At 43.0% G+C, this 16,847-nt stretch overlaps 1 protein-coding gene across 3 annotated transcripts in view; it reads right to left on the reverse strand.

The window, feature by feature from the left end:
- The window catches only part of LOC133126249 (traf2 and NCK-interacting protein kinase-like), a 134,611-nt gene that overhangs the window by 45,145 nt on the left and 72,619 nt on the right, over positions 1-16,847 (reverse strand). For all 3 annotated transcript variants that reach the window (XM_061238262.1, XM_061238263.1, XM_061238261.1), the window contains exons 8-13: positions 15,170-15,224; positions 10,119-10,197; positions 8,998-9,173; positions 7,935-8,001; positions 7,193-7,391; positions 1,710-1,826 (exon numbers count right to left, since the gene is read on the reverse strand). In XM_061238262.1, the coding sequence (XP_061094246.1) occupies positions 1,710-1,826; positions 7,193-7,391; positions 7,935-8,001; positions 8,998-9,173; positions 10,119-10,197; positions 15,170-15,224 (693 nt within the window). The remainder of the gene's footprint in view (positions 1-1,709; positions 1,827-7,192; positions 7,392-7,934; positions 8,002-8,997; positions 9,174-10,118; positions 10,198-15,169; positions 15,225-16,847) is intronic.

A 16,847-nucleotide genomic window follows, 5' to 3' on the forward strand; every position in this document is an offset into this window, starting at 1 on the left:
TGGTGAAGGAAATAGCGAAATAGTGTAAGAAAGGCACAGACTGGCTTTCTTACACTAGAAACTTTCTAAAAAGTGAATTTCAGCCAAAATGCCACCCGTGCTTTTCCTTTTAGTTCCAGAGTTCCAAGTGTAAATATAACTTTAGTGGAATGTGCACACAGCATGTAAATAATAAACAACTACATGTTTTTTTCTGATTCAGTAGCAGTAGGCAATAAATGCAATTGCCCAGGGCGATAACTTGCTAAGGGCGGGAACGTGTGTAAGGCTAGCGCTGCTTGTTCAGCAAGTGTGTGTTCCTCTGTTGCATTTGTTTTCATATTTCTAGGCTGTTTTTGAATTGAGAAAATGCATTGTGTCTGAACTTGCAGCCAGACCTGGGTCAAATATGTAATGGTTTCAGCTTCAAATACTTTACTATGCTTTACTGAGCTTGTCTGGTGTATTGGAGCCTAATCTCAAAAAGTGCAAACCCTGGCTCCTTATTTATAAGCACACTGAATAATAATAAAATATTATTTAGATGCTCACCCTATATAAAATGGGGTCACGTCACTGAAAATTCCCTCTATTGCCGCTACGTGTCAAAGGTGTTTTAACTGTCTTCCTCAGAAATATTCACTCAGATATCTTGGAAGTCCTCCAATGGAAGTCCTCTATTTAGACTCTATTTTATTTCGCGATTTTCAAAATTAAACAATTTAGCAGGCTATATACACTGATTGAGCACTTTATTAGGTATTTATTGGACTTTTTTTTTAGTCTCCTGCTGCTGTAGTCTATCCACTTAACACCAACAATCATTCCATGGCCAAAGTCACTTAGGTCACATTTCTTCCCCATTCTGACATTTGGTCTGAAAAACAGCTAAACCTCTTGACCACATCTAAATGCTTTTATGCGTTTAGTTGCTGTCACATGATTGGCTGATTAAATATTTGCATTAACAAGCTGGTGTACAGGTCTACCTAATAATGTGGTCACTGAGTGTATATTTATTTTGCACGGCCACACCAAAGAAAACAGCGAGGTACTGAAGAACTGATCGAACCATTAAAAAATGACAATATAGGAATCAGTGTTTGTGTGCGTGTGCATGTTTGTGTGTGTGTGTGCGCGTGTATGTGTGTGTGAGAGAGAGAGAGAGAGAGAGAGAGAGAGAGAAACAATATACGTATTCACTGCAGGCAAGAGTTTGTGTACCTGCTCTCACTCGGCCTGCCTCCTCTCCTCCTCTCTCCTGAGCTGCGTCTGTGTCAGCGCGTATGTGTGCGTGCGTGTGTGTGCGTGCGTGTGTGTGCGTGCGTGTGCGTGTGTGCGTGTGCGTCTGGGCATGTGCGTGTGTGTGCGCGTGTGTGTGTGCGCGTGCGTGTGTCAGCGTGCGTGTGTGTGCGTGCGTGTGTCAGCGTGTGTGTGTCAGCGTGTGTGTGTGTGCGTGCGTGTGTCAGCGTGTGTGTGTGTGCGTGCGTGTGTCAGCGTGTGTGTGTGTGCGTGCGTGTGTCAGCGTGTGTGTGTGTGCGTGCGTGTGTCAGCGTGTGTGTGTGTGCGTGCGTGTGTCAGCGTGTGTGTGTGCGCGTGCGTGTGTGTGCGTGTGTCAGCGTGTGTGTGTGTGCGTGCGTGTGTCAGCGTGTGTGTGTGCGCGTGCGTGTGTCAGCGTGTGTGTGTCAGCGTGTGTGTGTGTGCGTGTGCGTGAGAGATTGCAGCTGTACCTGCTCACGCTCGGCCTGCCTCCTCTCCTCCTCTCTCCTGAGCTGCTCCATCTCCTCATACCGCCGGCGCTGCTCCCGCTCCTGCTGCTTCCTCAGCTCCCGCTCCCGACGCTGCTGCTGCAGGAAGGGCAAGACCAACGCAACATTTACACCGCCTGTACACCGTCACAAAACATACTTTACACCTCCTCCACACCACACTGACATTCCCCAGTCACAACACATCATTTACAATTACTCCATGCTAAACTCACACTTTACACCTCCCTTAAGCCATTAAGCCATCAGTGCAGGCTTCACACCGACAGTAGGGTCATTCCGTGTCAAATCGGACAAAATCCAGAAAAGTGGTTGCAGCACCGTCTCAGAACCGTCTTCAGAACTCAATATCACTCTCGTTTCGAAATGTAGCACTTTTTTCCAAACCTAGGGCCCGGCACGCAGTACAGGCTTTTACTGGTTTTGGCATATAGAAAACAGATTTGTCTTCCATCCCAGAAAGTTGGTGAAGCAAGGAAAAATACTTAATAGATATTAACCCCAAACATGGCTTCCTAGAAAAGGTGCTTTTGAGGCTATAAAAATGAAATAATACCAAGGACTGAAAAAACATGAAAACATAGGATTTGAACAGAAATATTTTACCGGCCTTAGTTTGGGACTCATCACAACAAAGTTTAAACAAAATCCAATACAGCACTGCAGCAACCTTATCTGATTTCACACGGAATGACCCTGTACACTATCACAAAACACACCAGTAAGCACTTTGCTCAAATGGCAGCCTGGGAATCACACCTACAGCCTTAAAGTTGCCCAGTCGGAAAAGCGTGACGTACAAATGATCGACCTGTGGATCCACCTTTCCCCATTTGCCTTGCATCTGCCATGTCTGCAACTGACATGGCTTTGAAATGACATTTGAAGGAGCAAGGACATTCCATTTGCCTAATTCACAAATTCTTGATTTCCCCTCTCCCGATGGGTGGAGTTAGGAATAGAAAAATAAGCAACGAAAATGAAAAAAGAGGAGAAGAAAAAGCGATTGGAATGAGCCACAGAGCTGGATTTGGATTGAAGGGCCAGAGTTGATGACCCCTGCCCTGCATGATGCTCCCACTACAATGAAGCGAACCAATCTTCTCAAAGCGGTGTTTTAGAAAAACAGCTGCACTGTTACACTAGGGCACTGCTCCTCCGAGGCGATTAATTGCCTTCTCTGGTCCTTAAGGAGACGAGGAGGGAACTTGCTCCCGAGAAACAGCAAAACCAAACACGGAAACATTCTCACACGGTTAACATTCTCACACGGTTAACATTATCACACGGTTAACATTCTCACACGGCAGTGTACGCTTCAGCTCAGGGGAGACACGGGAGGGAGCCACTGCTCTTACCCTGTCCTACGTTGCAAGCTACAGTTTCTGCGGCTGAGCAACGGCCATCTCAGAATGATGTAAACGGTTGCAACCATTTGTTCACGTCATTTTCTGGGGCAGGAAAATGCCAAAATGGGAGGAATTTTTCCACAGATGAGATGGCACTCGGTATCAAGTTGGTGAAAAGTGACTCGCTGGAACACTAAGGGGTTCCCTTTTTGCTGTAAACCATGGGGAGAGGCTGGCCTGAGTCATTGACAGGCTGCTGCCACAAGCCAAAGGAGGAAAATCCAGGTCAAAAAAAAAAAAAAAGTTCAAGTCAGTATTTTGTGCCCATCACCTAGATTAGCAGGTGAGAGAATTGTTCAGCAATTCTTCAGCCAGGAGGTAGAACTGACTAGTGAAATCAGTGATTAGATTTCAAGGGAGGATGAAATAGATGGCAGGACTTTTACTTTCTTAGCCCTGGACATTCCACCGCTGCCACCACCTCTTTAATGCCAGAAATACACAGGAAGCTAATGGAGGCAACACGTTAACACACTCCGTAAGCATATGCTAATACACCCATAAGGGGTATAGGTCAAAATTAACAGAGGAGAGACAGATTTTTAAAGACATTTTGGCATCGATAGTTTCCATAGGAATACACCAAGGTGATGGGCCCTCGAACAGGGGGGTCGGCACTGTCCCATCTCTCTGACAGTGTTTACACTGCGCCAACGGTCACCCCATTATTTGAACCTATTAGCATTCTTAGCTCAAGGCAAAGTTCTCAGGTGGGAAGCGGCTAACAATTCTAGGCCACAGGTAAACAAATGTTTGTCAAACTGGGGAAGTAGCTAGTGAAATGGAATGGAAGATACACATACATGACGCAAATAAATAATCAAAGAGCAGGGCTTGTCAAAATAACAAGCTTATGAGTTTCGAAAGTGCCACTGTAGGAAACAACCTTTAGTTGTCGTCATCCATTTTTACCTTTTTAATTTTTTTCCCTGTGAAGTTATGACATCACAACGACATGCTAATTTGCTTTGGCATGGCCCACCTTGTAGCTGGAACAAATCCAAGCAGACGTTTTGTTGGAGCTAACAAGCCAATCAGAACAGGGTTCACTGATATCAATGAGCATTAAAGGCACAGTCGCAGTTTTTCGTGAAGTTCATACTTCTAATACTCTCTCAAAGAGAGGTGCTGATAAATGAACATGTAAAACTGGAAAGAGATGGTTTTTGGTACTTAAAACCACACAAACATCTTGTTACGGATATCAGGACCTAAAATAAAACACTGGAAAGGTGTACAATATGGGACCTTTAACATGGCAGAGATGTGTGGAGGTGCCTCTACCACCACCACGGGCCATGCATACCCTGCCTACGTAACATGGCTATGAGAATGCTGGAAAACTGAATCACTCACAAACACTCCAGCTCTTGTCACTTGTCTTAAGGGGTCCGTGCTTTTCTCATGAAACTGGAGGGACCCCAATGGGCCTAAAACTAAAAGAACATCCTTATCCATGATGATAATCAGCCCCATCCTATGCTAAAAGTCACACCAAGAAAGTCCTTCTGCCCCTCTACCAATGAAGGAAGCAAAATAAAACAAAAAGCAAAAAGGGAGCCCAAGGACAGCCTGAGCTAATTTCCTTCACAAGCCAAGGAGAGAACCTGCTTGCCAGAAACAACAAAACCAAACAGGGAAATGTTTGCAAACAGTTTTTTATAGAAGTGCTGCAACCAGCTCTAATAATTGAAAATTGTTTTAATTACAATAGTTACAGTATTGTTTTTTCCAGAGTATTCAAATGAGAAATTTTTAACAACTTGGCAAAACCTCTTTTCTATGTTCCTCCCTGGCTTCAAATGCCTAAAGTCATTTCAGGCTAATCCCCGTCTTACAACCTCCGCAGTCTATTCGAAATGTGCGCAGTGAGCCACAACTTATTTTCACTCCAGCACAGGCTAAGGCAGACAGGATTACTTTTGCCATTATAATATACAGAGTACTGAATAAGGACATTGAACACCCAGCCAACAGGCACAGTCCAATTAGATATTCATGGCTATCATCAACGTGGCTCTTCGTATGTCTGAGGCTTGAGGCTTCACTACCCTCAAACAGCACAATACACTCAGCAATCCCTCTTGTTGGCTTCCCAAAGCAGGGGAGCCAGGCAGTGATGTCACTTCCTGTTTTAGCTTTGCCTATATGCTACACCTCGAGACACCACATATACACTCAGTGAGCACTTTATTAGGTATTTATTAGACTTATTTTTTAGACATCTTCTGCTGCTGTAGCCTGTCCACTTAGAGGTTTGACACGTTGTGTGTTCAGAGATGCTCTTCTGCATACCACTGTTTCGTGCTTTTTTTGCATTACTTCTTGTCTCCTTCCTGTCAGGTTTGACCAGTCTGGGCCTTCTCCCCTGACCTCTCGCATTAACAACACGTTTCTGCCCGCAGAACTGCTGCTCGCTAGATGTTTTTTGTTTTTCGTGCCATTCTTTGCAAACTCTAGAGACTGTTGTGCGTGAAACTCCCAAGAGATCAGCAGTTTCTGAGATACTCAAACCAGCCTGTCTGGCACCAACAATCATTCCATAGTCTAAGTCACTTAGATCACATTTCTTCCCCATTCTGAGATTTGCTGAACCTCTTGACCACGTCTGCATGCTTTTATGCATTTAGTTGCTACGACATGATTGGCTGATTGAATATTTGCATTAACAAGCTGGTGTACAGGTCGACCTAATAAAGTGATCACTGAATGTATGTTACACTCAGTGTAACACATAAGGCACATTCAATCATCTCAAAGTAAGGCAAAAGGTATATATGTTAATCTCATTGTAAAACAAAGACAAGACATATATATCACTCTCAGAGTAAGACATAAGGCACACATGATACTCTCCATGTAAGGCATAGGACATATACCATACATTAAGGCACGTACAATACTCTCAATGTAAAGCATAAAGAATGTGGGTTTCTCTCTGTGAGACAGTGTATAAAGGGAAGGACTCCCAATTGAAGAAGCACAGAGCTGGTAAAGCTGTGGTGTGGTGTGGGGGCAGTGCCCCGTCTCCATATATTTCTGCATAATCCAGCTATGAGCCTGAATAGTCAGGTTGGCAGTTAATTGCGTTGATCAGCATTCAATTTCTCACCGCTTACAACCGTAGTCCCTCATCAATATTCACGAAGGCAGGCCTACGGCGTGAACTCCGCATAAAACAGCGGATAGTTCATTGATATTGTTATTCCCCAGGCCGAGAGTGCGAGCGAATGCAGATCTTTCGGCGGTGATTCATAGTAAACGCGGAAAGGCGGGAGAGGGAGCCGGATTCCGTTTTTTCAGCTGAAAAGGCCGGGTTATTCCCATTGGAAATTCAATAATAAACGAGCCGCAGAATAGTCTAACATGAAATAATTACAAACACACATCCTTTGTGCGTTGTGTTCTTCATAGTGTGAAATCCGGGAAAGGCCACCTGCAGGAAAAGAAGGCCCTTCTCACATATAGAGGCTACGCGGCTGTATTTTCAGCACGTCTTTGAATTGATACGATCTATACGTTTTAAAAATACATTCACAAAAGATTCATGTTCGATGCTTATCTGACAGGGCTAACGATCCATCAGGGGCATCATCAGTAAAATGACGAGGACAGACCCTCTCTAAATAATGTATGCATCTGAGTTTGCATCTTTTATAAGAACTATATATAAGTATAGAGGCTGAATTCATTTGATGTTCATACCTCTGAAACATGGGGGTGGAAATAAGAGTGTAATCCATCTCTATTTAAAAGGTGTTAAACTGTCGGATCTGCCGAATTCAAAGCACCATCGCCACCCCCCCCCTTCTATTTTTTTTGAGGTCTGATTTTTTCTTTCTTTCTAGCACCCAGACAAAGATATGAAAAAAATTCTCAGACGTAAAACATAATTCACACAGCATTTTCTTTGTTGTGCATGTGACCAAAGCCACAAATGAGAATGAGCAGTGAGCGACACTGCTACCCAGTGTGACGGAATTTTCCCCCATTGGCGTTGCCGTTTCGATTTATGATTATACTCGGAGACCGTACCTCCTCCAGTCTCCTCCTCTGCTCCTTCTGCTCCTCGATGCGCTTCTGCCTCTCAGCCAGCAGCTGGCGCTTGTGCTCCTCGTTCTGCTGCTGCTCCAGCTGCTGTCTGCGCAGCACCTCCGACCGCTCCTTATTGGCCAGCTGCAGGCGCAGGAAGTCCCGCCTCAGGGTGGACTCCCCAGGGATGTTGATGATGGAACTGCACATGGAGAAAAACACCATTAATCACGGCTGACCTGTAGCACACATGGCCTAATCACACACGCTCTCACACAGACGTACAGTGAGGTCCATAAAATACAGTTTTACAGCACTGTACCTCAAAAGCTACATACACAGTAACAGTACATTTACTAATTACACAAAAACACAAATATCGTCTGTTAATTTATGTATTTAACAACACAAGTCCAAGTCATTATATCAAGTATTTCAGAGTTATAAGCGGTTTAATTTTCTTGTGGAGCAGAGACCATGGAAGGAAGGTCAGTCAGCTTTCACCACACTGAGTCAGCACACACCGTAAAAGCAGTAAATGGCCAAACTTTTATAAATTCCCTGAATAAAGGAAGGCTTCATGTACCGCCAGGGTAAGCCGCATTTTACAGGGATATGGGGGGGGGAATGAGTGGTCATTTTGGTGTTTTGTAGTTCTGGGGATTTGGGGGAGCAATGAGGATGGGGTTTGTTTTCATTCTGATGTTTGATATTTGCTGGTAGACCAGGAAGGCGGAGGTCCTACCTGGGTTCTCCCATGTCGTTATCATCCTCTTCTTCCTCACTCCCACTGTACTCGTACTCCGTCTCGTCTGAAGAGTAAACGGAACAAAACTTGAAACCGAGCCACGGATGGTCGGAACCCAACAGCTGTCGCTGGCCACATTGAGCAGAGACAAGCCATGAAGCCAAATAAAGTTTGAGAAAAGAAAGCAAGAGAAATAGTTATCTGCCTCAACAAGCCTCAGTTTGAAAGGTTCCAGTAGTAAATTTAAGCACGTATCCCACAAAAGTAAATCAAAGAAAGACACCTTTTAAAATTAATTTATCTTGACAGGAGCCATCAGACCAGTGATTCCCCATACACTGTGGGTTCTTGTTAAGTAAAGAGTCATTGGAAAAAGCTCACTCACTCACTCACTCACTCACTCACTCACTCACTCACTCACTCACTCACTCACTCACTCACTCACTCACTCACTCACTCACTCACTCACTCACTCACTCACTCACTCACTCACTCACTCACTCACTCACTCACTCACTCACTCACTCACTCACTCACTCACTCAACATATTGAATATGGCATGGGGTGGTTTACATACAGCTATTCATTCAGACATTATTATTCTCTTCTCTTGCCAAATGCCATTAATGTAATGTAAATATTTTAGGTTTTATTAAGACATGTATTTTGACAGGCATACGTTCACATCAGACAGACAGCCCACAAAATTGATTCATACTATTGTTTAGTGAGTGAGCTAGCTAGCAGCACATTGAGATTATTAAGACAAACAACAGACTGATATTGATGACACCGAAACCAACCAAATCACCACGTTAGGAATGATGCAACAGTAAATAATTTCACAGGGAATTTAAATGTGTGAAAGTTCTGTGGGTTTGTGTGGCACGCTAGATGGGGAAAATGCTCTTCAACAAAACAACAGCTGAGGCAATTGGGTGATCCTCATGTCCTTTAGCTATAGGTATAATTCTTTGTGGTATGGTCAAAGGGGCCTAGACATAGACTTATCCCTTGTCTCACCCGTGGTATGCTCCATGTGGTCTTTAACAGGCTCACCTTTTTCCCCACGCTTCTTCTTGGTACGGTCAATGTGGTCCTTGAGCTGAATGCGAACCTGCCTCTCGTTGGTCAGGTCCCGGATGAAGGGGTGTTTGAGTAGCTGCTCTGTGCTGGGCCGCTGGCTGTGACTCTTCACGAGGCAGCTATCTATGAAGGACTGGAACTTCTTGGACCTGTGAAGAGAAAGGCCTTCTCATTTTCTTCATTCTTTGTCTTGTTTGGTCTGTCTGCTTGATACAATAGGGACACATACAGTAAACTGGCTGCTATTTGCTTCTGGAGTAGAAGTAGTTTTAGCAACTTCGACCCTTCGGGGTTCTTTCTTTCTTTCTTTCTTTCTTTAGTGGTTCCCAATAAGGAATGTTTCTCTTGCTTGCTGAGGAATCCCACCATCTCCCTCCTACACTCTCACACATGACAATGTGTAAAGAGCATGTGATAGTTGGAAGGAGAAAAAAAACCCTGTGTCTGAAATTGCAAAGTACTATTAATTTTGAGTATGCAAAATGTGGTATGCCTAATGTACTAGAACAACATATTCACTTTCACAAACTGCACACTATTCTGGCTGTTCCGATCCCACAATTTCAAGATGTTTCCATGGGGACATACAGGTATAAGCTGACTCCAGTGCATCCGAATAGCAGCAGCGACTGACATCTGTAGTGACAGTTAGCTAACTACGTATTTGTTACACAAATTTGTGGTGAACATGTGTTGGTACAGTTTGATTCATAAAGTAAAAAGTAAAAATACAGTAGTATGTACAGTATATTAAGCTTAAGATGAGAGAAAACTTGATATTTCCAGCTAACAGTAGTCATCTCCAGTCGGGGACGTTAGCTAGCATATGCAATCTTATGCCCTCCTTAGCTGCTGCATTGTATTTTGACTACTGGGAACGGAAAGTGTGCTCTGAAGTAGACAAGTACAACAAGAGAACTTCTGGTGAATCGGATGTGTACTTGAATTTGGGATGCACTTGATCACATGACCGTTAACTTCCACACTTAATTTTTACACACTAAATAGTCCACGTCTGCAATTTCAGACACAGCACTGGTCTCCTTGATGGTTTCAGAGGTCAAAGATCAGAGGTCAGGTGGGGATAGACTTACCACTTCTTGGACTTGAGTCTGGGCGCTGGGTTCCTAGGAATCAGGAAGAGTGCCCTCATGGGGTGCATGTCACACAGTGCTGGAGAGGGAAGATGAGACAATTCATTTTCAAAGAGGAGGTTTATGCAGTGATAGAGCACAAGGCCTCCTTCCCCAACCATTTGCTAAAAGGCAAACATTAATTGAACGGTTTTAACAATGGCTTGTCATGTCAATATATACTCACCAAGCACTTTATTAGGAACATTTTTACTTTACTACACCTACTTATTCATGCAATTATCTAATCAGCCAATTTTGTGGCACCAGTGCAATGCATACAATCATGTAGATACAGGTCAGGAGCTTCAGTTAAATGTTCACATCAACCATCAGAATGGGGAAAAAATGTGATTTTGACCATGGAAAGATTGTTGGTGGCAGTTCTGCAGAAAGAAATGCCTTGTTAATGAAAGACATCAGAGAATGGCCAGACTGGTCAAAGCTGACAGGAAGGTGACAGTAACGCAAATAACCACACATTACAACAGAGGTATGCAGAAGAGCATCTCTGAACACACAATGCATCATAACTAAGTGGATAGGCTGCAGCAGTAGAAGTCTAAAAAATAAGCAGAATAAATACCTAATAAAGCGCTCACTGAGTGTATACTGTCCGGTATGTGTAGCCCCACGTTTAATCAAAACCCCAGCCACCCAAGTAATAAAATATTAATATCAGAGTTTTCAGAATGCATTTCTATTTTGATTCACTGTACTTTATTTTATGGCACTGGAGCTGTTGATCACCGACTTTTGTTTGGCTTTTTTGTTTATTCCTGAGATTTGATTTCAGACCTTGATTTTATTTATTAGTTTTGTAAGATGGTCAAGGTTTTTTGAGGAGCATTCGAGTAACAGTATGTGCAGGGACTTTTTTTGTTTTCACAGATAATCCAGAAAGATTAACTGGAAATATTTTTCATATTTACCACTATATAAATGCAACTATCCACCAATCTAATGCCTTGAGGTCTGCTCACCTACCACAGGCCCTGCAGTGAGGTGACTGGCCAGAGAAGCCATTCAGCATTGAGCGATGATGTGTTGGATATCACCCAAACTTTAAAACCCTCCTCCAAGGCAATGCTATGACCAGTTAGGCATCAATACACAGGACTTCTGGGCCACAGTCAGCACTTGGCACAGTCCCAACTTGATGGGAATCATGGAACTCGCTACAGCACTGAGCACAAATATCTCAACTAGATCTTAAATCAATTCCAGTGCTTGTTCATGAACACTAGCCCATTATACAACCAGAAAGCCACATGCAGGTTGCATAATATTTGTCAATTCACACACATATTGGATAAGCAAAACAAGCATTATAACCTGACTACCTACACCTGGCAAAAACCGAATAGCGGTAAAGGGCACAGGTTACAGGATTAAAGACAAGGCGAAACGGAAGAGAAGCACCAACTTCCATGGTATGACGTACAGTGCCCTCCATAATGTTTGTTTCCATAACCTTTTTCCAGAACTGTACTTCTTGGCAAACTGTAACCTGGCCATTCTGTTTTTGCAACTAACCAGTGGTTTGCATCTTGCAGTGTAGCCTCTGCATTTCTGTTCATGAAGTCCTCTGCCGAGAGCGGATACTGACAAATACACACCTGACTCCCGAAGAGTGTTTCTAATCTGTGGGACAGGTGTTTGGGATTTTTCTTTTATCAGCTGTGAGGGTCTTCCTTGGCCTGCCAGTTTAGTAATATCACCAGTGCTCTCTTTCTTCTGAATTATGTTCCAAGCTGTTAATTTTGGTAAACATTATGGAGGGCACTGTATATGCGAGTGAAATTGATCTTTCGGGGGGAATTTTTGAAGGGAGTCAATTTCACTGACTTTAAATGAGGAGGGGGAAGCAGAGCTGTAGCCTATGGCTCTGAGGGGAAGAATACGCACCACTGAGTGAAAGGACATTGATTGGACAGGAACTGAAAATTGACAGACATTTGACCTACATACATGCCTGCTGGAACACAATCTTGTACTTTTCGTCTTCCAGGAAGTGGATGGGAAAATACTTTGGTGTGTAAATCCCTTTGTGAGGAGAAAAGCAGTGTGCTCATACTCTCTTCCTGTTTGGCAGTAGTATCATTGAACACCGTCATAATTGAGCCCTATTTCACCAATACTAAATTCCAGCCAGGAAGAGCAAGTGGAAGGAACTGCTTTATCAACCATAAAGAAGATTTACGTGCCGTATGGGGAGTGGGTGGGAGGGGCAGCAACCATTTTAACTGCAGAAGCCTCACTGCCAGCAGGCTTTGTTTCATCACATTTTCTGCAAGGGATGACATTCAAATTTAAGCCTAGATTTTTTTTCTCGTTTTTGCGGGAGTGAAACGGGTAAAAGCACTAATCTCAAATCAGAGATTTATGTGGAGTGGTGAACGATAGGCAGGGATTTGGCGAGTTGCTACATTAGAACATCAATCTGATTTTGGGACTGGTTACATTGGACCACAAACCAAGCCGAGTGGTTTGTGAGGAGCGGACTTTCGCAACAATTGAGGCAGGAGTGTCCAGGCTTATCTGAAAAGGGCCGGTGTGAGTGCAGGCTTTTGTTTTTAGCTCAGCACTAAGAAACCCAATTATACTTATCAAGGTCTTTCTGTGTGATATTACATGCACAGGTAACAATGTAATCGCAGCTTTGCTTAAGTGAAAATACATTTTGTCAGAGACAGGATAATAAAGCAACATTATTATAATGAGATACAAAGTATATAGAATTAGATATGCCCTAACCTTAACACAGGGACATGCACAATCTCGCACTGCTGATTTGGGAGAGCGAAGGCAGCCGTGGTTCTCCTTTGAAACGCACGGTGTCATCAGCCAACTTCTGTTCACACTACAGCTCACAGCCAAGCTTGTATAGAGTCAAGTCAGAGGAAGACATATCACATGTAGCTTTGGCATACAGTCCACAGGCACCTGCCCATCCAGTGGGGGGCAGTAGGGAGCAAGGAAACTCAGACCCCCAAAAAACCAAACCCACCAAATGCATTACATTACATTATTAACATTTGGCAGACGCTCTTATCCAGAGCGACGTACAGTTGATTAGACTAAGCAGGAGACAATCCTCCCCTGGAGCAATGCTCAAGGGCCCAACGGCTGTGCGGATCTTATTGTGGCTACACCGGGATTAGAACCACCGACCTTGCATGTGCCAGTCATTTACTTTAACCACTACGCTACAGGCCACCCTACACGCCCTAAATGCAATTGGCAATAGTGCATTGCCCTACAGAGCTACCAGCCACAGTCAGCACTAAAACAGTCCCGTTTCAATTCTGAACCCAAGGGCTCAACACCACAGTGTGATGCCTTTACACTAGAAAGACCAGATCTGAAATAAAATGTAGTTTTGAAATAAATGTAAAAAATGACTCGATAAAGAAAGCCAGTTTTTGTTCCATTTTCTTCACAACAATACTCAGCCAAAAGGAAACTGGTACCCAAGCGTGACAACAGACTATTCACCAACTAAAGGACTGAAACTTTGATGCAAAATGCACAATCAAGCGCAATCAAAACTAATTTTGCACATTTAATCGCACAAAATCGCACAAGCAATGAAACGGTCCTACATTGGTATTCACACAGCGACAAAGAACTGGCTGCTGATAGACACTCTAATGCCCCTTAGAGACAGTGAGTGGGCCGTCGGTCCTGAGTACATGTTGCCAAATCCAACAAAGCCCCACTGAATTCCCCTCAGAGACCAGAGTGTCAGACCTCATTATAGACAGTTCTGTCCTTTTGGTTTGCACCGGAAGCCTCTACAAACTGCACTGCTAAAGTTCCTACCCTACATATTTTTCACAACTCTTCAATGTCATGAGAAATATAAGGAGAAATTCACCAACATTTTGAAAATATGTATGTTGAGACATTTCTGAAACAGTGATTGGATTGCTAATGAGAAATACAGTGGGATCCAGAATTATTGGCACCCCTTGGCATCTGCATACCTACGATGTATCTGACCAAAATATTGGTGGAGAGGGCCCACACACCTGGGTTGCATTAACTAATCAGCCCAGGTGCTTAAAATGTGCTCATTTCCACAGTACGGGGCCGAGACTGGGAACGTAGTCCAGGTGTGTGTCTACTTAACCAGTGGGCATGGTCCTAGGATTAGCCTGCTTCCTTCCCACAAATCGTGCCCTTGCCACACAATGGTACAATATAATGGATTCCACTAAGTATCAGGTAATTGTGGCTGACAATCTGGTTGCCTCAAACACAAGGCTGAGTCTTGGCTGTAGGTGAACTTTCCAGCAAGACAACGACCCAAATCAAACCTAAAAATGCGAAGGATCTTGCAAGGATCTGCATAGAGAAATGGTCCAAAATCCCTTGAAATGTGTTCCTTAACCTTGTCAATCATTACAGGAAAAGGCTCCATGCTGTTATCCTTGCAAGTACTAAACCAGGGGTGCCAATAATCATAGAACCTTGTTTTTGGTTAAATCTATTTTTCATTAAATGTTTGATTTTGGTTGGTTCCATTGAAACATTTATAAAGAACAGCATTTTTCACAGGAGTTTATCTCAATAATTATATTGTATTAATATATTGTATTTTTGGGCATTGCCAGTTATGGGTGCCAATCATTCTGGAGCCCAATGTACCTATTTCATGAATGATGCGTTTAAAATATTGTGCGTCTGCAGACACACACTTGTGGATGCATTTGGCAGCGAACGGCAGTCACTCTTGGTAGCCTGCATAATTTCTCTAAACATTTCAGCTAGCCAATTTGTTAAGGATCATCAGCACACAGACATTGCAACTCTTCACTGGGAATGACAGCTGGTGAGTGAGTCAGCAAAAGGATTGGATGCATTTTACTAGCTGTAAAAGAAAAGAGTGTTTTTCTTATTTTGTGCAATTTTCTACAATTTGAAAATATGAAAATATTTTCAAGGATTTCTGTGGACTATTGAAATGCTGTGCTGTGCCATGCCAAACAGTAATCCAGCCTACTTACGTGGGGCTCCTTCTGCCATCTCTATGGCTGTGATTCCAAGTGACCACAGATCACTCTGAAATGAAGAAGACAATGAAATGGGGTTAACCGAGGCTTACCGCTTGGCTCTGGAACATTCCGTGACTTGCAATTACACACTGGTAGATGGTAAAATTCTTTATTGACTCTTTATTCTCAGTCACGACTGCTGTCTGTTCTGGCCTCACAGTGGTGGAATGACCTCCCTGTGGATGTCAGAACGGCAGAGTCTCTGACCACTTTCAAACGCAGGCTAAAGACTCATCTCTTCAGGCTGCACCTTTCTCTCCCTACCTCACCACAGTGATTAGCTTGTATATGCCATAGACTATAATGGCACTATATATAGATATTGTTGTTTTGTATTAGCCATTGTATTGTTGTACTGAGGGTATTTTAGCTGCCAACCATGGTATGCTAGTTCGTAAGTTGATGTATTCTTCAAGGGTTCCAATTGTATCTGTATGGTCACGCTAGGACTCGGAACCATACTGTCCTCTAGGGTCCTCTTCACACTTGTTCCTGTGTTCAATCTGCACTTCATTGTACGTCGCTCTGGATAAGAGCGTCTGCTAAATGCCTTGTAATGTAATGTAATTGTTTATTGTGTAAGTACAAGAGGGCACCACCTGTCTGCTGCACCTCTGACTTTCAGGATGGGGTGTGAAAACAAGCTGTGGTCTAAAGTTATAAAAAATGAATGAATAAAATTGGCAACTTTGACAACAATTATTACATGCAATATACCTTTACAAAATTCATGCAGTGTAATCGGAATGCGATGGTCTCAAAAAGTATTCACACCCTTGATAAAGATGACCGAAGAATGTTTTATTAATCATTAAAAAACCATGTTTTAAGTGAAATGTTTGCACTTGCTGAAAGCCACAAAAGACAGGAAATGAACTGTTACAGCCACTGGGGAAACTGTTTAAGATTTAAACCTCTGAAATTATTCATAATCTTAGAGTAGTGTACTGCAAAGTGTATTGCCAATTTTGTGTATTGGAAATGTACTTATATTACATTGATACTTTGCACTTTTCTAAAGCATGCTTTGTTTCAAACATGTCCAATGTGCCCTATTTGGAACTACATCTTGTATCACTCTTTCAATACAGCTTGCCCACAAACTGTGCCGGTACGTAGCATACAACTAATGTGATAAATTGATAGATCCTGCATGATTGTATAGCGTGTATATTGCTATGCTCTCCTTCATATAGGCCTACTGTATGTCATTCAGGATAAAAGTGTAGAAGCAAATATATACAACTGCACACTAGACTAGGGCTACCCTGTTCTTGGAGATCTACCATCCTGTACTGTAAGTTTTCACTCCAACCCTAACACAGCACACCTCATTCAACAGCTAGAGATCTCGTTCAACAACTAATTAGAAGAATCAGGTGTGCCAAAATAGGGTTGAAATGAAAATGTACAGGATGCTTAATCTCGAGGAACAGGGTTGAGCAGCCCTGCACTAAACCAATAAAGACTGATGCAACTGGAAATTAAAGGTAGTTGTACTCTTTTTTTACGTGGTCAATTTAAACCCAGAAGCTTCTCCCCAGACAGAAAGTTTCTAGCCCCAACAGTTAGGTGTCTCAGAACCCCCATCTTTGAATCAATCTGCATTGACAATGTTAATGAGTAGACA

Source organism: Conger conger, chromosome 4, assembly GCF_963514075.1.
Source record: "Conger conger chromosome 4, fConCon1.1, whole genome shotgun sequence".
Lineage (NCBI taxonomy): Eukaryota > Metazoa > Chordata > Actinopteri > Anguilliformes > Congridae > Conger > Conger conger.